The 21,290-nt window shown below is 45.7% G+C and overlaps 1 protein-coding gene across 1 annotated transcript in view; it reads right to left on the reverse strand.

Annotated features, from left to right (window-relative positions):
- PRKAR2B (protein kinase cAMP-dependent type II regulatory subunit beta) overlaps positions 1 to 13,058 on the reverse strand; it is a 425,732-nt gene extending 412,674 nt beyond the window's left edge. The window contains exon 1 of the mRNA XM_078657005.1: positions 11,785 to 13,058. Coding sequence (XP_078513131.1) covers positions 11,785 to 12,049 — 265 coding nt within the window. The 5' untranslated portion in view covers positions 12,050 to 13,058. The remainder of the gene's footprint in view (positions 1 to 11,784) is intronic.
- Between the last annotated feature and the right edge of the window lie 8,232 nt (positions 13,059 to 21,290).

Consider the following 21,290-nt stretch of genomic DNA (forward strand, 5'->3'; position numbering starts at 1 on the left):
AGGCTCGATCTAAAAAACTTTGACAAAGTCAATCGATCTCACATACAGAAGACGAATTGGCTTTGCCAATGCTTGCTTTATTTTTTTTTCACTTTGAGCACTGCTGTACACCCGAGCTAAATCAAAACTGACAAAGCCAATAGATCTTACATAAGTGAAACCTATTAGCATTGCCAATGCTTCTTCCTCAAGAGTCCATGATGGTGCACATAGTTAAGGATGAGCTGTTGCCTCAGTACAAGTGAAATTCCCTAAAAAAGAGCTTCAAATTCTTTTTAAGGTCTTGTGACAAACCATTTTAATACAGGGACTATCAGCCATCCCCCTTCACCCATGTTTCATAAGGAGCACATCCTCATAAAAAGAAGTTCCCCTCAGAGGCAGGGACTACCATGACAATAGCATAGCTGCAGTTTAAACACTTTTCGTACATAGGATTTGTTTTTCTACAATGAAAAGCGAGTAGCACCAAGGAGAGATTTAAATCAATGTATTTTGCACATGTATGGTTCATTGCAGGAAAGATAGTACCTCTGCAGACGTCACACACATTCTGAGATGCAGACATTTGACATAAAACTGATTCTATTAACGTTTTTGAAACACATTACTGATTTGGGTGTTTCATTTTGCACAACAGACTCAGATTTTATTCTTCATGTCCGCAACCACACTACAAGCTCACAACACAAGCCCACTCAGACGCCAGAGCATCCTTCCATGCAAGCTACCTGCAAATCAGGGACGGCAGCAGGAGGGGCGGCAGTCAGTGCTTCATTTGAGCTGGTGGTTCCTGATGCTTGACACCGGAACTTTATTGGCCACACCGGCGCTTGTGACAGTCTGCCACAAGGTGGCGCTATCTTGCTAATTTAGAGATGACCACAACAGCAGTTAATTATTAATTCATTATACATAAAAAATTACTATTACCTACAAACCAAGCCATTCTTATAGCTTTGGGGGTCTGAAATAGTCCGAATTGTCACACTTGTAGGAAAGTGAAGGTTAGTAGTTGTGTGATTACTATTGTTGGTAGCAAAGCAAAGGCAATGTGTGGTGAAAGCTGCAGTGGCCTCCTGACCGAGAGCACTGGCACTTATTCTTTTTACAAACTAAGCGCAGGCGGCAGTCCTTAGCAAGGGATATCTGTCGGAAAATATTATATCAAATAATTAAAGATTGAAATGCCAAAACGAGATGTAACTGCGTAAGATGCACTGAACTAAGAAAGCTACCTACCGGATTAATATCTAAGCCTTGATATAGAATGGCACCTGCCCTTATTCCCAATGGTGCTTATTTAATGCAGTCCCTCACTCCTGCCCCCTCCTTTCCTGTAATTTTGGCTGATCAAAAAAGCAAACACCTTGCAAAATGTATTAGAATGATGTGCTAAAAATATGTAATATTAGCAGAATTAGGGGAGGAAAATACCCAATTTTTCACCTGCAAACTTAGGATAGGACAACCAACCAGGGCATGGGTATTAAGTTGGTGTGTTAGTACTACACCCCACTCTCCCGAGTTTCACCGAATTCCTAAGCAGGTCCTAATAATTCAAGCGTCAAATAGGAAATGTATTCTGAACCCATCTCGAAAAAAGCATTTGCAATGCAATAGGTCTCGCATTTACAAAACTCTTACAACCAACAAACAAATGTTTTTTTTTATTATAAAAGTGCCCCAATGCCGCAATTTCACTTTAATTGCAGCTGCACCCCTTTCCTTAGATGAGGCTCATCAAAGAAAAGGGGCATGGCCGCCATTAAAGTGAAAGTGCGGCATGGGGTAGTTTGAAAACAAAAGTTAATAAAACAAAAAAAAAAAACATTTTTAAAAAGCAACATGCGGCCGCATTTGGTGCCGCAAATAAACCAAAGCAAAAGACACACAGATGATGCTGTGCTATAAAAAAAGAAAATTAAAGCAATGGGGCGTGCATGTCCTATTTAAAACCCATTTAAGTAAATAGTGCTCGGGCTGTAATTAAAGCCTACTGAGTAACAACACATTTAACAGGGGGTATCCTCATGAGAGGTTACAAAATGAGACAAGGCAGTACTTAGAAGGGACGACTAAGCCTATTGACCAATGAAAAGCCACAGTTTCCAAAGGACGACACAAGCCAATGAAAAATATGCCAGAGCGTGGGCGGAGTTTCAAGTCCATACCTGAATACAGCATGCCTCGCAGAGCAGCGCATGCGCTGCCCAGGCTCGCTCTAAAAGAATAATCACTAACGTACCAGGAATCCAGTATAATTTTAGAGAGATGTTCTATCCTAGCAATTGCCTATACTAGCTGGTGTCCTAAGCATCACAGACAGTAGCAGATATTAGCTGTGCTATGCAAATGGACAAGCATCAGTAATCCTCACACATTTCAAGCAGGCATGAGACAACCACTTAAGTCGGTCACTAAACTTTCCATTGCGTTTCTACTTTAATTGGTAACAAACACCATCTAATGCATTTGGACTAAAGAAACCACTCAGTCATATATAATTATATATAAGAATTACACTAGAACTCATCACAATGTAATGAATTGACAAAATAATAAACAGCAATTAAATGAAAAATTATCAGGTGGCAGATCTAAACACCACGTCAACTTATACCTTGAAAATTTTAAATGCATTAAAATGCATCCACATGGTAACTAGTTTAGGGGCATAAAATACACAAAACAAACAAGTCTACCTCCAACATAAATGAGCTTCCAAACGTTGTATCAATTGCGTGCACAACATTTTATCGGAAAAACACAGTTAAAAACCTTAAACCATCTCATCTATTTCTCTATTGTCTTATCTATTTCTTATCTACTTATCTATTTCTCTTATGTTATCCTGGCATATTCTTCAGTGACTTGCAGAGAAGTGGCATGGAAGCAAAGCTCCAAACAAAAGGTGTTCTAATGAAGTGCATTTTCATTTTAAGGACAGTGCAGAAGGTGAGAAGTACATGAGGGAGACAGCTGAAAACACATGCACTCTTGTGGCTTGCTAAACCTAAAAGAATAAAGTAGTGATTGAAAAGCAAGAAGCGGAGGCATATAAGCCAGCCAATCAAAAGAGATGGTTAAGAAGATAAGCTCCATGAGAGGGACCGACACAAGATTGACAAACTGTGACACGAATAAGGTACCGGCATACGAGAGTCTGGGAAGCCAAATAATGTTTAGCATTGAGCAGCCTCCAAGCACCTGTATATTCTTGGTAAGTCCGCTGCAATATGCCTTTTGAAACCTGACAGACAGCTGTATTTTCTGTAACGCTCGATCTAATAAAAATGAGTTATTCAGGACAGGCTAGCCTTTGACTAGACCACAGAACTGATGGTAGAGAGTAAGAAACATCAGACAGGGGGATCCGGCCGCACATGTGACTTGATTCCTGCTTCACAATTCTGGGTTTTCATTTTTAATTGTGCAGCGCACTGAAGGAAACCTTGAGGCAGCGCATAGCACTATGTATTGAACGTGAAACAGGGACTGTTGGGTTTGAGGGAGATCGTAAAACACCTGAGGCAGAAAAATGTGTCAACAGGACCATTTCGTGGTAGGAAAAGTGAGTAGCGCTTGCATAGTATTATCATGATTTTTAACAGAAATGACAGCACACGATGACAGAATACAAGCAAAAGTCTCTGGGGTTAGGAACACACCTTGTCCCTCGTTTTGATGTACTTGTGCAGCACCCCGCAAAGCTCAGTGTAGCCTCCATACCACTCGAAGGCGCGTGTACCCCGGCGACGGAAAAAACGCTCCCAGTATTGGGCCGAGGCGAACTCCGGCGAGCTCCGTGGCAGCAACTCCATAGCGGGAAACACAGAAACGGGCAAGGGAGGCCAGCGAGTACATTTAATCACAAGCTAGCAACAAACAAGCAAACAAATCCCCCCGGCCCTCACTTACCTACCTCCGGCCGCTGGAACACGCTGTGACGCACACCGCAAGTCGGCCTGGAGCGCGCCTCGGCAGAGACGCGGAAGGACAGGAGCGTGACGCGCGTGAATGTGCACATTGACGTTCCCGCGCGTTCACGGACCTGAGTCGGCTCGTTCACAGGTCTGGAGCTGCTCGTTCACAGCTCTCACTCCCTTGGCAGGGAGGATAGTGACTATAGAACTCGCTGGCGGGAGCGCTTCGCGCTCCAACGCCAGGCGAGCCCTAAAAATTGGTTAGGCAAGCGGTTAAGCGTGCCAGTAATAACAACCTAGAAAGTCTACTTGAAGTCAACACCAAACAGACCCTGATCCCGAGACTGATATTTGTTAACACATATATTACAGTGTCTAACGATGTAAAAAAATCAATTCGGAAGAATTGGAAAATTCTCAATATTGGAGGAATAAATTTACCTGCCCCCCTTTTTGCCTTTAAAAGAAACAGTAACTTACGTGACAAACTAGTACATACTAGACCACATGCTTTTGAAGCAACTACCCAAGATACTATCTGGGGTACACCCGCCTTGCAAGGACATTTTCCTTGCGGCACTTGCAAAGTGTGTCCTATGACTAAGAAATCTAAAACAGTAGACATAGGCACAGATCGCCCATGGGTACAGAAGAGGCTGACTAATTGTAATAGCGAGCGGGTGGTCTATCTGATCTCTTGCCCCTGTAAACTTAATTAAGTGGGCATGACGGCACGCAAAGTTAAGTTACGGATCATGGAACACATGAGCACCGTGAGGTGCAAAAAACAAGCCACTAGATTGACGGCCCATTTCCTGGAACTGAATCATAAACCAGAGGACATGCTTTGGACTGTTTTAGAACAACCTTACATTCCACAACATTTCACTGACGTTTCTAAATGTTTACTTCTTAGAGAACAGCGATGAGTTTTCAGACTCAAGAGTGATACACAAGGACTTAATGACTCTATTCCTTGGTCCTCTCTTTAATATGCCCTCTTTGTCATAAGGTACCAAGGCAGTCCATATTTAGCTTTACTGGACTTTCTTACATGCATAGTTTTATATGCGATGTATTTAAAATAGTCCGTAAATACCTGGTGGCTTGACTAAAGGATCTGGCGACAGGAGTCCATATACCAATGGGTATATCCCCAAGTTATAGGCAGCAATCTATTCGGGCATTGAGCATGAGCATCTTTGTGCCGTTATAATTGACGATCTATTAATCAACATTGAGAACATCAAGAATGTATTGAGAGTACTCTTGTTGTCAATTGATCATTATATGCTTTTTCATAAACATGGAGCTGATGCACATTATATTCGTAATTTACATTTACAATTTGCGAGACTCTTGCCGGACCATCGTCTACATTGAGAGTTTACCGACTTGCATATAGGCTTTATAAAGTAAACTTGCCTGTGTGAAATTACAATAAATGTTTAGTTATAATTCAGCATGTCTAGGTAAATGTAATATGTTACCACACAAAAGTTTTTATGTATATTGCCTATGATTGTTGAGTTTATACCCTCCTTATCAGCATTAAGGCGGCTGACTACACATCCCATGACACCCAGTAGTTGTTGGCGTAATCTCGCGAGATCTCGCGAATACCGAGACTTCGCCTAAGAACCCGGAAGACCGTGTTTGAAAGAGGGTCTTTGTGAAAGAGGTGTATTTAACCTCCTTCCACTTCCCGTTCGGCATCTCCCCGATGGCTCTGAAGACCGTCAGAGGTACCGACGGATAGGTAAGAGAGAGCGCTCTTATGCGCTGCCTCATTACGATGTTTTTAGATATTGGTGGTTACCATGTGATGGTGGTTTTCCAGTCTCAGGCTACCATAAGGCGTTTTTCTTAACTTTACCCATTACCAAAAATTCAGGGGCTAATCATGTATTACAATCATATGGGCTCAGATGTTATCAGTAGTCCTCACTCATGTTTGCATAAGAATGTCAGTGCACTCTAGCTCTAACATCACATGAGGGACGTATTATGTATCATGATCACATCTGACCCTGCTGCGGGGCAAAAACATCTCTAGGAGGTTGATGGCGACTACAGTCGATGCTTGGGGCTGTATTGCCTCGTGGCAAGTAACGCATTTGGACAATACAAACTACAACTAGTATTGCCCATTGATGACAGTGAGTGTGTAGTTGTATTTGCCGGGTTTGTTGTGCCGCACACCTGTGGCAATTATTTCTGTTTTTAACGTTAAGGCATGTTACACCACAGAAATTTGAGTTTGGTGTATTTTTCCTTTTAGAGCGGTGCCTCCTTTATCCTGAGCTGTTGCCAGGTGGGGTGAGGTTTTGTCCTCCGTACTAACAAGGTAAGATGGAGGTTTGCCCCATTGATTGGGTGTGTGTGTGATGGTTTAATATTTTTTTACCACGCATAATTAGAGAGCGAATGGGTGATTTGTTTCTCAAGATTCATTTGTGTATTGTGTCCCTTTATTTCACAGATCATTGTTGAGTCTACGAGGAATTCTGGATTGTGAGACGTTAGTCTCACACTATATCCTTTTTTTGAAATTTTGTAATAGCAGTAGCTTTATTATCTTTAGAGGTCCTGATGAAAGCACATGGTTTAACTTTTGCCGTTGAGTGCTGAAACATGTCGACCACTTCTGTTTAGGACAGCTATTTGTTAAAACTGATCCTTGAGTTCTGTGTTTAACCTTTGATCGTGACAGACATCAATAAAATTCACAGTCTGATCACGCATCAATTTTACATTTTTTCACTTCACATTTGCACTGCACTTAAATATCGATCCCATACACTCTATCTTGCTCATCTTGGTAATCATACCTTCTGACATCCGAGAGCTCTGATATCTATAGAGCAGGAAGGTCATTCTATACAAAGGATACCCAAATGATGATGCTAATCACCAGGCTTGGTGACTGATGGGAATCCATACACATAAATTGTATGTTATTTTGATACAAAAAATTTTTTGAATCTTGTTAAGAATCACCTTTCTTTCTCTTACCTCTAGACGCTGGTATATACTTTGTGTTCACATGTCAGTTTGGGGCTGCATATTCCAGTTAGTCTTTAAATCTTGGCCTCTGACCTTATCTAAGCCTTTTTGTGTGTCTTACGCTAATGACATTCCCAACTTTCTGTCTCCTGCCCTGTGACTCACAATACAAGGGACAGTAGGCTCTACCTGTCTCCTACGGCGCCTTCCCTGCCTCGGGACAGTGTGTCGCAAGAGCAGAGGTGCGGTGGGGCTCCACAGGGTGCCATTGGCACGAATGCCGCACACACATACGGGTGTGCTTTCTGTACAAAGTATTCCATCCAACTGAGTGCTGGAAAGTAGGGGTATGATGCCGGATCCCAGTTCCAGCAGTTATTTCAGGCCTGGATCTGGTAACTGGCCGACCCAGGGAAAAATGCTGAATTTGACCTGATGTCATTTTCCGACACTGAGACATAATTCAGCAGCACCCGCACATTATCTACGTTCCATTTAAAGTAGCAACCTTCAAGCACCAAGGGGGCTTTCTTATTATACCATTCAGCTAGGCCCAAAACAAAGACCTGATTTAAAGGGCCAATATGCCTCCTTTTGTTCAAGCATCATCCTGGCTGGGAGTTATCTAGAGCCTAACAACTAGACACCAGTGCAATGGAAGGAAACATTCACAACTACTTAAGGGAAACTAGGATTCAGAGGCAAGCTTTTAATTTTGTTCAACTTCCTATGTAAGAGATGTGCTTGCACTGTAAGAATGCAAGATTTATCAGGCGGTATGAGTGATTACACAAATAGTGATTTGAATGGCACCTACTATTTTTTTTATTTAATTCTGTTATTGCGCTATTCATTCCAGTGCAGGGTGTCTGAGGGCTTTACATCACACACAGGTGCACAATAAAATATTCAAGTGTGTAAATCAATGTACAGGAAACGATACATAAGACAGTGAGCATTATAAGGTGTAGGAAATTGCATATCATCTATACTTGTAGGCTTTATATGTTAAGAGTAAATGATCCAAAGAAACCAAAGTCAGGATATAAAACCTAAACAAGTGATTGTGGTTGTCTGTCCTAATAAGACGTATTACTTCTCAAAGGAACACTTCTTTGCCATCTTAGAATAACAACAGATTGAGAAAAATCAATAATGATCCAAACTCATGACTTACAGTTTCCATGCAGTTTCTCGATGTCTGTAAATAGACCACTGTGCTATAGTAGAAGGCTTGCAACTTATGAACTGGAAGTAACAAAATGATCTCAGTGTCAGAAGAAGTAACCCTCTTATCTATCTCTGATCTGCATCTTACACAATATGCTTTGCAGCAGGTACATAACCCTCTATGCTACTTTATGAGTCAAAACTGTGATTCAACAGAACACAGAACTCTCCCAGAACTGTGTTAACCACTAGAGTTATCTTACTGTTATCATAATCCCTTCAAATTTGCTGAGAACAGTGTTCTCTGCAGCAGGTGCCTTAACCCATTAAAATAATTTAAAATGCAGCCTCTTTGTGACCAATTAAGTAATCTAGAACAGATTTACTGCCACATGTCATTATTTCCAATTTCTTTGCAGCAGTTTTTTTTAAATAAATGCATTAGGTTAACTGCCAGACTGTGCTTTTCAGGCTCCGCCCCTCGTGATTTCAACCTCTTTTTTCTGCCACACTTTGACCCATAAATTACGGGTTCTCAACTTCCCAGAGCATTTTTTTCCATTTCCAGCACTGATCCCAACTGTGCATTCAAAGTAAGCAATCGGGCTTGCATTCAAAGTAGTCTTTCCCAAAGTAGCCTTTTCCTGCATCGCAGCAGTACGTTCAAAGTAGAGGATACCAGATGCGTATTCAAAGTAAATCACCATCTGTGTATTCAAAGCACACCACCCCAGCGGAGCATTCAAACTCACACTGTCTACTTAAAGTATATCATCCCATTTTTGCATTTAACGTATACTATTCCTGCTATACAATTGAAAGTAACCCATTTAAAGTATGTCCAACTACGAAACTCACAGTACGCTCTTGCAACCGTGCATTTATAGCAATATTACCAATTTAAAGTATAGGATCTCTGCTGTACAATTCACCATAAGCTATCCAAGATGTGCATATAAAGCACACTGTGTCCGCTTTGTCTTCAGGGTAAAAGGTCCCGGGTGTGAATTGAAAGTCTGCAGGCTACGCTCACATACACCATCACAGCTGTGCAAAGAACACCATCTCAGGCGTGTATTAGAAAAGCATCTCCCGAGCTGTGCATTCAAAGTACACCATCTCTGCTGTGCAATCCAATGCACAGCATTCAAACTGTGCGTTTAAAGTATATATCTCAAATGTGAAATTCAAAGCACGCTAATGCAGATACGCATTTAAAGTAACCATCCTAGCTATGCATTTCAGCGTATGGCATCCCAGCTGTACATTTAAAGTATATCATCCCTGATACGCAAATCAAAGTATCTCACTGCAGCTGTGCATGTAAAGTAACCATCCCAGCTGGGCATTTAATGTGTAAAGTCCATAGCTGCTCATTAAAGAGCTCCACGACAGCTGCCAATTCAAAATACGTCACTGCAGCTGTACATTTAAAGTACACTATCCTAGTCTTGCATCTGAATACCAGCTGTGCTTTCAACGTGCATCGTTCCTCTGTGCATTTAAAGAATACCCATCGCCCTCACAGTACATTTAAAGGCCCCTATTCTATATGTGCATCTAAACTACACTCTCCCGGTCATACATTCAAAGTAAACCATCCCAGCTATGCATACAGAGCAGCCCGCCCCGCAGTACATTTAAAATTAACCATCCTGATGTGCAATTTAACATGCACCACTGTGTCAAAGGATGCCACAGCAGCTGTGACCTTAAAGTACATCATCCTGGAAATGTATTAAAGGTACAAAGTACCACGAGTGCCTTCTGAGCATACCGTTCCAGCTCTGCATTCAAATACACGGCTCCAACTGTGCGTTAAAGGTACAAAGTAACAGGTGTGTTTTCAAAGTATCTATTCCCTGTTCTGCGTTCAAAGTCACCACCTCAACCGTGCAATAAAGTTACAAAGTATCAGGTGAGTTTTCAAAGTATTGAATCCCTGCCCTGCCTTTAAAGAACACCTGCCCAACTATGCATTTAATGTACACTACCCGATGTGAATTTCAAGTGTACTGCCCCTGATGTGTATTCGTGTGTTCCATCTTAGATGTGCATCTTTAGTACCACGTCCTATCTCGCCCCTCTCTGCATTCAAAGAGTTTCCTCTCTATATGTCATTTAGTGCACGAACCCAGCTGTGCATTCACAGCGCCCCACACCTGTACATGTAATCACCCGATCGCTGCCATGCATTCAAAACGCGCCCCACCCCCAGCTGCGTAGGACGGACCGTGCCTTCGGGTGCATGAGGCGCAGGCCTGAGGGGCTGCTGGGGGGGGGGGGGTTCTTCGTCAGTGGATGCTGCCTCCTCGGGACACCTCTCCCTGCCTCGGCCTCCGTGGAGGCGCCCAGGCCCCATTCATGCACACCGTCGGCGTCTATGCGGCCCAGTCAGTCCTGTAAGGTGGCCTTCAACACAGCGCCCTCAGCCACAAGGGCTGGCCGCAGCAGGCCCCACGGAGCACTGTTGCGTTGGTATTATAGCACATAAAGCCCGTTTGTATTATTTTATATTTATATAAAAATCAAACGTGACGGAGGCCTGGGTCTCGGCCTCTAACGTGGAAGCTGCGCACGTCATTCACCCGGAGCATACCATCTCCGCCTGAAGGTGCCAGACCAGGAGACCCAGGGACGAGGGGGGCTCACGAGTCAGCACAGGGCCCAAGGGTGCGCACTATGAATGTCAGGCCTCGGGCGTCTCTGTGCCCGCCCCGAGTCCCGCTGGCCCCAGATGAGTGCTTGTCGCTTCCCGGCCAGGCATCATCCGGCCTCATCTGACCTCTGGGGCAGTGGCTAGCATAAATTGATGGGCCATCCCTGCAGAATTGGAAGAGGGAGCCCCTACGTCCATATCTCACAGACATGCATTTGCCTTGGGCGGCGTGGGTCCCTATGAAGGGGTTGGGGCCCCTGATGGGTTGGGGGCTGATGGGGCCTGCTCTGGGAGATGCCCGACAGCAGGGTATTAACAGGAGGACCTTTGAGGTCGGTGCCGAGGTGAGTAGCGGGGTGCCCCGAGGGACAGGCAACATGAGATGGGTCCTTGGGACCAGTAGGGGCACTGCGAGGGAGGTACTGATAAACAGAGAGATAAAGCGGCAGAGAGTAAAGGCCTAGATAGGCAGTGGCATTCAGAGACACTACCAGAATGGGCTCAGTGGGGTTACGCAAAAAGATGTCCCCTCTCCCAGAACGTGGAAAGGGGCACTTGAGTCGCAAATGGCTCACAGATAATAACTGACCTTGGGCTGAATGGGGGATCCTTGAGGAGTTGGGGGCCCCTGATGGATTGGGGCCCTCCTGTGCGGCAGATGCTGCAGGAGTCTGCGTTAAGGCCCCGGATGTGATGGGGAGATAATCTCTGTGAAGGAGTGGGTGCTCCAGTGTAACTATTAGGGACTCTGTGGGACATTTAAGAGCACTTTACGGGTGACCAGCATTGGGAAGGCACGTGTTGCTATAAAGATAAAGAGACTGTGGGGCAAGGACAGTGCACCGTGAGTGACAAATATAGAGGGCAACTACGTGGGAGGCTAGGCTCAGTGTACGCTCCATGAAATGCCTGCACACTGCGGGCATACAACCTTAAAATAAGCTAGCAAGCCACATCGAAAACAGTAAGCATACCATATTATCGACAGCAGAAAGATGAAGGCGGAGAGCCGCCAGTCCTTACCGATGAACTCCTCGTCGTCGTCCTCGTCGTCGTCGTTCTCGGAGTCTGTCTGCATGGGCTCCTCGGGGGCGAAGTTGACCCCCCGGGGCTGGCCGCGGCGGTCATGGCCGAGGCCTCCCAGGGCGGGCTTGCCCCTCTCCCTCTCCCGCAGCTCGGTGAAGTACTGCAGGGCGAAGTCCAGCAGGTCCGCGGGCTGCGAGCGCAGCACCTCCACCGTGAAGCTCTGCAGAAGCTCGGTCAGCCCCGCCGGGATCTCTATATTCATCCCGGAGGCGGCGGCGGAGGCCTGCGGGCGCGGCACGAGGCACCGGGGGCCCGGGGATGGTTCCCGAGGGGCCCAGGCACCTCCAGGGAGCACCGAGGGGCAGTGGGCACTCGTGGACGCCGGTCAGTGGATGGGCAGGGCAGCCAGGGGCACCGGGAACCCCGGGGGGATGGTACCCAGGGGCAATGCAGTCACAGAGGCTGGAAATCAGCACCGCTAGGGATGCCAATCAACCGAGGAGACTAAACACCTGATGGCCCAGTGCACAAATGCCACAACACACTCACATCAGGGCCACATCCAGTGGCACAGCACAATCGGACCCACGGGCACTATACATTCATACCAGGGGGCACTATGCATTCATACCAAGGGGCACTTTACACTCAAGGGGCACTGCCAGCTCAGAGCAGGGGGCACCTCATACTCGAATTTAGGGCAAAGTACACTCAGACTACGGGGCACTGTACACAGGTACACACTGTACCAGAAGCAATTAAAACCTCAACACAGAGGCACTCAGACCCAGTGTCATTGCCTCCCCAAATACAGGTGCCCTGAATTCTCGTCCAGGAACGCTGCCCAGATCCAAATGCAGCGTGGACAAGATCCAAGCCCACTGCTCGCCCACATGTAGGGGCACGCCACTCAGATAATGGGACACTGCCCCCGAGGGGCACTGTATACTCAAGAACGCTGCACACTCAGTGGCACAGCCTGTTCAGGTCCTGGAGCACTTCACACTAGCACTGCACGCCCAGGTGCAGCGGCACTGCACAGTCACACTCGTGCACTTAAATTCCAGGGTGACAGCAGATCAAAGGCACTGCAGCGCCGGGTTCAAGGGCAGTGCACAATGATGGACACTGCACCCCCAGGGGCATGGGCCCGTGCACCCGAGCGTACAGCACATCCAGCGGCAGTGCTCACCGGGGAGCCCCTTATACATTCACAGCGCCCGCGCGGGCCGGGCGCAGCTCGGGTCCGGGGGTGTGCGCGTGCTGCTGCCCGCTCCCGCGGCCCCCTCGCCCCCCTCGCGCCAGGCACAGCGTCCGCTCCGGGTGCCGCCGTCACGCCGCGCTCCGCCGCCTCTCCTCCGTCACTCGGCGCTGCGCCCCAGCCACAGGAGCCTGCAGCACGCATGTGACCCCGCAACCATGGCAACCGCCCATCCAGGGGATTGCGTCGCAACCGGAGGACGAGCCGCGCGCGCTGGTGTCTGCAGCGGCAGCTGGAGCCAGGAGAGCACCGCCGCGCGCGCAGTCCTTCTTCGCTGTCCATGCCCGGGGATGCCCTGCGCATCCCTGAAGCCTGGGGCAGGGTGTCCCACCTTCTGCCAGCAATGCACAGTCACCAGGGCGGCGTCACCCCGCGAGAGAATCTTTACTGTGCAGAGTCACCCACACCAGGGTCCATGGGTGTGTCACTTTGAACCTTTGTAACCCACCAGCAATGCATCGCCCCAGAGTGCACCTGGAGCCTACTAATTATTGCACAGTCACCCAGACCTGGCCGCTCCAAGCTAGACCATCCAGGCAGCTCACCAGCAACGCACAGCTACAGTGACCAACACCAGCCTACCAAAGCATCTCTGTTGCCCATCGAGACTGCACAGCCAACAGCACCAGGGACCCCAACTTGCTCACCAGCCCACCGGCCCTGTAGAGTCCACTAACCACTTCTAGAGACAGTGAAGTTGTGAACTCCTCACTCTAGCAACAACATCTGGCTACAAAAAGTTAATAAAATGCTTTAAGGTGAGGTGCTGTTTAGTAAATGTTCAGTGAAGGAGACAAATGATAAAACAATAAGGAAAAATCACAGAGAGCATAAAAAAGCAAGTGGCAGAGAGAAATGTAAGAAAGAACAAGCATTGAAAATGCAATAGGTCTCGCAATAACGCGAGTCTGAACTATTAGCATTGTAAATGATTATGCCCTTTATTTTTGCGTTCTGGTTTTTGGAACATAAATAAAAGGCTTTGCCATTTACAAGGCCTATAGCTTAAATTTGCGTTAAAACGAGACCTATTGCATTGCAATGGTGGTGGTGCTGCTGAGTTTTCTCTGAATCTGCACCCACAATCTGCACCCGTGTGTGAGTGGCGTTGCGTGTGTGAGTGGCGTTGCGTGTGTGAGTGGCGTTGCGTGTGTGAGTGGCGTTGCGTGTGCGAGTGGCGTTGCGTGTGCGAGTGGCATTGCGTGTGCGAGTGGCGTTGCGTGTGCGAGTGGCGTTGCGTGTGCATGTGGTGTTGCGCGTGTGAGTGGCGTTGCGCGTGTGAGTGGCGTTGCGCGTGTGAGTGGTGTTGCGCGTGTGAGTGGCGTTGCGCGTGTCAGTGGCGTTGCGCGTGTCAGTGGCGTTGCGCGTGTCAGTGGCGTTGCACGTGTGAGTGGTGTTGCTTGGGTGAGTGGCGTTGCGTGGGTGAGTGTGGTGTTGCGTGGATGATAGTGGGCTTGCGTGGGTGTGAGTGGCGTTGCGTGTCTGTAAGTGTTGCTGTGTGGGTGAAAGTGGCACAGAGCCTTTGATGTGACATTTCACCCAGTGTTTCCTCCTGAAATGTGAAAGGAAAATATAGAAGGTGTCTGTATTTTGTTGCAGAACTCAGAATCCCGAATCCAAATCTGGATTAAATGTCAGTTGAAATTATAAAGAAACTAAACAAAAAAGACATCTATGAAAATAAAACAAGATAAAATGTGTATTAACCTCATATCTTAAGTAGTTATGCAAGGAATAACCAGGCTTGTCCTGTAAAATGTACCAGGCTTGTCCTTGAAGACAAGGAGGGAAGGGAGCTGAAACCGCCTGGGCAAGCCAACCCGTATTCAATTACCGGGAAGAACAGTAAAACGGCGAATAGCACAAGAACCGCGTATGTCTTAATATTTTATGTTTCCACCGGGTGTGCACAAATTATCAAAGCGACGGACCCGCCAGAGCATTAGTCAGTGCTTCTGCAATCATATTCTGGAGATTTACATTCTGTTCTCTCTCTGTGTGAGCCTCTTCATTGCTGCAGTCTGTCTAAGAAGGATGCTCTCGAGCCAATAATGTATGAGTGGCATCCCTAACACATCCGGTCCCCCGAGGCTACTGAGACCTTTGTGTGTGTCTGGCTTCCTTTAGGATACACTTCTTGCTGGAAGAGTATGGAGAAAGATAAGCGCAATACAGGTTTCAGCTCTTTCTTGAAGGATTACTGTCCAGAACAAATGCGCAATTCAGGGCATGAAAATGAATTTAATCTGTAAAATGTGTAACCATGGTATTACGGGCTGCTCCTGCTGACACTGCGGAACTTTTACACAAGGTTTATAAATCTGTCAAGTTTTGAAGACTGTGATTCAGCGTGCGGCATGGCGGGAAATAAACATGCACCTTACACGGAATGATGATTGATGCAAGACCTGAGTGTAAGATCACTTGGACTCGGCTTTGGGATTCACAGATATGCAGGGCAGTAGGGTGTGGGTGTATGTACGTCACCATTGCATCATAGGTTTTCCATCGTGGGATGTTACATTGCAAGTGAGTACATCAGGAGTTTTACTTCCAGGTTAGGATTTCAGTACTTCGCAGTCTTTTACCTCGCAGATAAGTTAAGTTTTAATGGCACAGAGCCTTTGATGTGGCCTGGCGCAGGAGAAATGCTGCTGCTGCTAATTAAATACAAGAGCGGCCGGGAAGCGGCCAGGAAACACAAGTACGGCCGGCCACATAATTAGGGGAGGAGAAGCCGCACAGCACACGCTGGGAGAAGCCCTTTGATGTGCTGTGCGGCCGCGATGCGCGCTCTGTGCTGGGGGAGGGGGGAGGGCCATTAGGAACAGGAACAGATGGCCATGAAAGTGTATGGGCCAAATGCGTGTGCCTGTACGTGCACTCGAAGAAAACGCCACGGAAAAAAGCGGTGGTTTGACAATCCGTTTGAGCACTTGAATTCTCCCCCATTTCCCATTGCTTCGCAATGGTAAAGGACGAGACCTAAAAATGTAGGTGACAAAAGAAAGAATGATGGCGTGAGATAGGAACTGGCAAGGAGGACGGGGAGGAAGAGGGTGGGAAGTATGGGTGAAAGGAAGGACTAGTGAACGGAATAAAGGAAACATTATGGACAGGAAGAATTGTTGAAAGAAAAGGCAAAAAGAACAAAGGAAGTAAGGGTGCCAGGTTGAATGGATATAAAGGTTAAATGATGGAAGGGAAAAAGAGTCACTTTTTGAAAGGATGGAGAGAAAAGTGAATAGATGAATGAATGGAAGGATGGATACGTGGATAAAAGGACGGATGGAAGAGTGAAAAGATGGATGGTGGATGGAGCAGTGGGTGAACAGAATGGTCACTGGATAGAATGTTGTAAACATGGATAACATGGAAGAAGGTGGAATTGGATAGATGAAGTGCTGAACGAATGGATGGAATGAAAGGATGGATTAAATGATAGAAGGATGATGGTAAGGGGACGCTGGAAGGTGTATGGGAGGTTATATGGATAGATAGGTAGATGTACGGGTCAAAGAAACTATTCTAAAAAGTCGGGTGTGCTCAACTTACTATCATTAAAGGTTTGGTTGAAAGTGGGGTCAAACCTACTTACTTTAAAATTGTAGAATTATTTGAATATATGATGAATGTAATAACATAATATTAAATGCTAATAACAATATTATAAAATATATATTAAAATATTTAATATTTTTCAAATATCACACATTTTCAATTGAATAAACATAAATACGTGAACAAGTAAAGGTAAATAAAACATTTAGATAACTGTTTATATTACTTATTCATTAATTGTATTATTATGGTTTAAAAAAGAAATGAACATTTTAATTATTAAGATTATTACAAAAGCATACAAAAAATGCTGTTAAAACCCCCAAAATAATATAGGAATATAATAATTACAAATATGAATAAAAAATTAATTGAAACAATGAATTCAAATATTCAAATTGCTATAAATATGTAGTTATTAAAATGCCCTCCCAATACCCCATTAAAACCATACAAGCAAACAAATATACATTTTAATTTCAAACAATTTATGAATATTATAGATTATTATCTATTCTTATCTTACTACTATTATAAAGAGAGTACTTGCACCTTTTGGCCAGGTAAACTCGGGAACCACAGCGCCAATCCACACACCCAATACATTGTTGGAATCCTCAGGGTGTGTAGATGGATATAGGCGACTTAAAATAAAAATAAAACGTAAATTAAAAAAATAAAATTTATAAACAAAGTAGTCCCCTAAAACTAGCGCCGGCCGCGACGTAGCGCTGACCTCGACCTACACCTGCGTGATGACGACAGGCGGGGAGGAGCAGTGACGAGTGGCGAGGAGTGGCGCAGTGGCTCCGAGCGGCGAGGAGGCTCAGGTAAGGCGAGGCGGGAGGCGGTCCGGGCAATGTCGGGGCGGGCGGGGGCCCGGGAATGGCGGTGAAGTCCTGTATGCGGCTGAGGTAAGGCAGAGGCGGGAGGCAGGCGGGAGGCAGGCGGGAGGCGGGTGGCAGGCGGGCGGGAGGCGGGGGGCAGGCGGGCAGGCGGGGGGCGGTATATGCAATGTCGGGCCGGGCAGGCGGGGGGCGGTATAGGCAAAGTCGGGGCGGGCGGGCTGGCGCGGGCCCGGTTGGAACTGCACAAAGCCCAAAATGCTGCCCCCAGCCCCCTTCTGCCCCGGGCAATGCCGGGGCGGGCTGCTAGTTCACAATATAACTTCAAAAACAAAATAAGGACATTTTATTAAAAATAATATTAAATACCATGAGATTTAAGAAACTCTGATATTAATGTAGAAAAAAAGAATAAACTTATTGATATTTCCATCTTAGAAATTTTTGTACTCACAATATTTTGAAGTCTCTATTTTGTACAGTCAACATTTTGGAGTCATTATTCTGGATCCTTACCCCAATGACAATTACAATGCACCCCTTTGCTCGTTTAATGCATTAACTTTATTCACATTTTAAAATGTGGACATTTCCTATATCCTGTCTGTAGTAGAGGGTTAGTTAGAAAGTAGGAAATTCGTTTTGAAGGACCCAAGTAACGAGTCCTAAAATCCGGTCATGTTAAACACACAATTTAGATAATTTTAACAACGGATCAACCCTGGTAGCTAAGGCAAGAAGTAGACATGCATAACTTAGGAAAAGTGTGTAAAGTATTTAAGGGTACCACAACAATTAAAATGTCAAAACAGAACAAAAAATATAAATCAGACACATACTAAAAATCCGAAAAAACTAAACCCAATTTAATAAGTTCCAAATCATTGGAAAAGGAGATATGCATTTTTAAACTTTTAGGTCAAAAAGTGCCATTAAGAGCTAAAGTGTCAATCAGAAGTCTCTGTTCCCAGTTGACCGTGACCTAAACACAATTTCAGACTGACCACAATGGAGAGGTGGTCAAATACCCCTAAGTGATTATCTTGGCTGAAGTTTTTACCTTATGACTGAGTCTTTATTATGAAAGTTGAAATCCTCAAGTGGGGCAAGGTTTAAGACTGTATCGGGTGAAGATCTCTTGAAGTAGGATAGCCATTGGATGAGGTCCTGCTGAAGTTGTTGGTTTTGATGGGAAAAGCTCTGAGTGAGAAAATTAAAATTTCATGGCCACCAAAGTCCTCTCGTCAACCAGAACATTTTCACACTTTCGCCCAGTCAAGATTTCTGCTTTGAGAATTAATCTCTTTTTGGGAGTTTAGAAAGCCTGGAAGCTGATTTTGTGCAACTGCCCCCAAAGATGGATACTTTAGCTGTGAGGGTCAGCTAACGTTTTCTTTTGGGCATTAAAAAGCTCAGAGCAAGGCTACATCTATTTTCCTGCCTACCAAGGCCACCCCAACTTTTTAGAGTAGCTTCTCTTGATCACCCTAAGGCTACTAGGATCTCAGGGAAAACATTTTGGGGGTCAGGACTCCCTCTAGCAGAGGCCATTAGCAGAGTCCAGTCCAAGCCCAGACCAGGGGCGGCTCCTCTAGTAGGGCGGAGGAGCATCACGCCACTGCTTTCTCATAATGCGAGAAGCATAAATATTAAAATGGTAATAACTACCATTTTATGTTTCTGCTTCTCGCACTGCGAGAAAGCAGAAGGGTTTGGTTGCTGGTGGGCGGCGGGTTGTCGGGGCAGCTCAGAAAGCAGGACTGGGCAGGGGAGGAGTGGTGTGCCCACTCCTGAGTGAGCATGACTGGTTTGGTCGGCACTCTGGGGCCGCTCAAACCTGTCATGTGCACTCTGCCTTTTCTCCATGCAGGCTGCAATGCAGCCTACATAGAGAAAATGGCCTCCCAGTAAGTCCCTGGCTGGGTGACGTCCCCAACAATCACAACTCTGTCATTGCAGTGTTGTGATTGGCTTAGGGGAGTGAGGCTACCTGCTCCTGTTCCTGCTGGAGGCAGGAGAGCAGGAGCAGGAACAGAGAAAACGCGAATTCCAGCCTGCTGATATGTAAGCTTTTCATTTATTTTTTATTACATTTACCCCACCCTCTCCCCACGCGACCCTCTCAGTGCGATCCCCGCCCCCACCTGAAATTAATGCCTGCCGCGACTGGCCCAGACTATGGACACTATTTAAAGAGAAATGGATGGGCGAAGAACATACCCATAGACCGTCAAATGAAGTAATTGTGAATCCTGTCTAGGGGACCGAGGAAATAAATATATCAAAATTACAGTGGTGCACTTAAGGCAGTTTCATCCCATCGATACTCTCACAATAAGAATTGAAAATCAATCAACCCACTTGCTCCACACCTGCTGATGTCACAAAGGGAGTGTAGTAGCAGTCTGATGATGAAGCATACAATGATTGGTGGGTGAGCTTTTTTTTTATCAAAGAAAGGGGTTTTCTTAGATAGTGAATTAGTTTGTTTTTCATCACCCTTATGTGTGTGGGATCAATTAAAAATGGTCAGCTGGTCACTCAAGGAAAATACCTCTTGCAGCTTGTGTTCCTGTACCCACGCAGAACTGTCAACTGACTCTTGGAGTACACTTCTCAGCCCTGGATACAACTAAAAGCGGTTCCAGCACCCCAGGTATCAACACGGGTCACAGACTGAGGTCCAGAGCCTTCTGTTCATGCACAGGCCCAGATGTGTTCTGAAGAGCTGGGTTGAAGATGGCACTATTCTACTATTTACTAGAAATGTTTCCAAGGGCATACTTTCCCCCCTTTTCAGCACCTCCTGTTTGCTTCACTGTACACTAGCCATAGTGCTTTATTGTTAGTGAAATCTGACATGGCAGAACCCTTGTCCCCATAGTTGATGCTTATTAGTTTACCTGAGATTCAGAGAGGAAAAGTCTAATTTCTTAAAGTAACCCTTTCTGTATATTTATAAAAAATTCCACTTTACCACTGAATTGGTTTTTTAATGAATATTAAAAACATTGATTGAACAGTTGTGCAGCTTATTCTAAACCATAGCTACCAACATTACATTTTAATTGTTTCTTTTATAGAAACAACTATGGCCCTATACAGAGAAAATAGCTTTTGGGGACTGGTCACTGTAGGAACATGCCAACTTCAAATTCTTACATGTCCCCTTTTAAATATCAGACAACATACCTTGTGGGCAACAAGACCTACTTAGGGGTAACTTACTTAATATTTTAAATGAGGGTTTCCTTGTATCAGTTAAGATGTGTCAGCAGCATCTCAAGACTCAGGGACTCAGTCTCCTGTCTTTGAAAAAAGGCCAAACAACATATTTGGACAGGGTAGGATTACCCTGCCCCCTTAGGCCTGGTGGGGGTGGTTGGTCCAAGAGAGGCCGCTCCTCGGGACAAAAGATATATTTTTTAAAAAGAATTGCTTAAAATTGAGGAGTTTCCAGGGCAAATGCTTAAAAAAAGTAAAGCATAAGCTCCAGCGCATTTAAAAAAAATTGTGGGCCACAGCCTAGTGGGTCCCGGAGATTATGTAATAAGGGAGGGGGCATGCTGCTCCCCTGCCCGAACCTATTCAGGCCCCGTGATCCAATTCCCCGGGGTGAATCACTTATTGAGGGGAATGGGGTGTGTGGCTCTCCTCCTTGTGCCTTGTTCAGGCCCCGGGGACCCTATCCCTGAGAGCTGAATGTGAAATAAAGAGGAGAGAGTACTGGACCATTTGGGAGTAGTCAGGGGTCACAGCTGGGACCTCTAGCTTGCTTCTTGCTACTCCTGGCAATTCCCTTGTGACTCCTGGTCTCAGAGGGATCGAAATCTTTG

Source organism: Lissotriton helveticus, chromosome 1_1, assembly GCF_964261635.1.
Source record: "Lissotriton helveticus chromosome 1_1, aLisHel1.1, whole genome shotgun sequence".
NCBI classification, from domain to species: domain Eukaryota; kingdom Metazoa; phylum Chordata; class Amphibia; order Caudata; family Salamandridae; genus Lissotriton; species Lissotriton helveticus.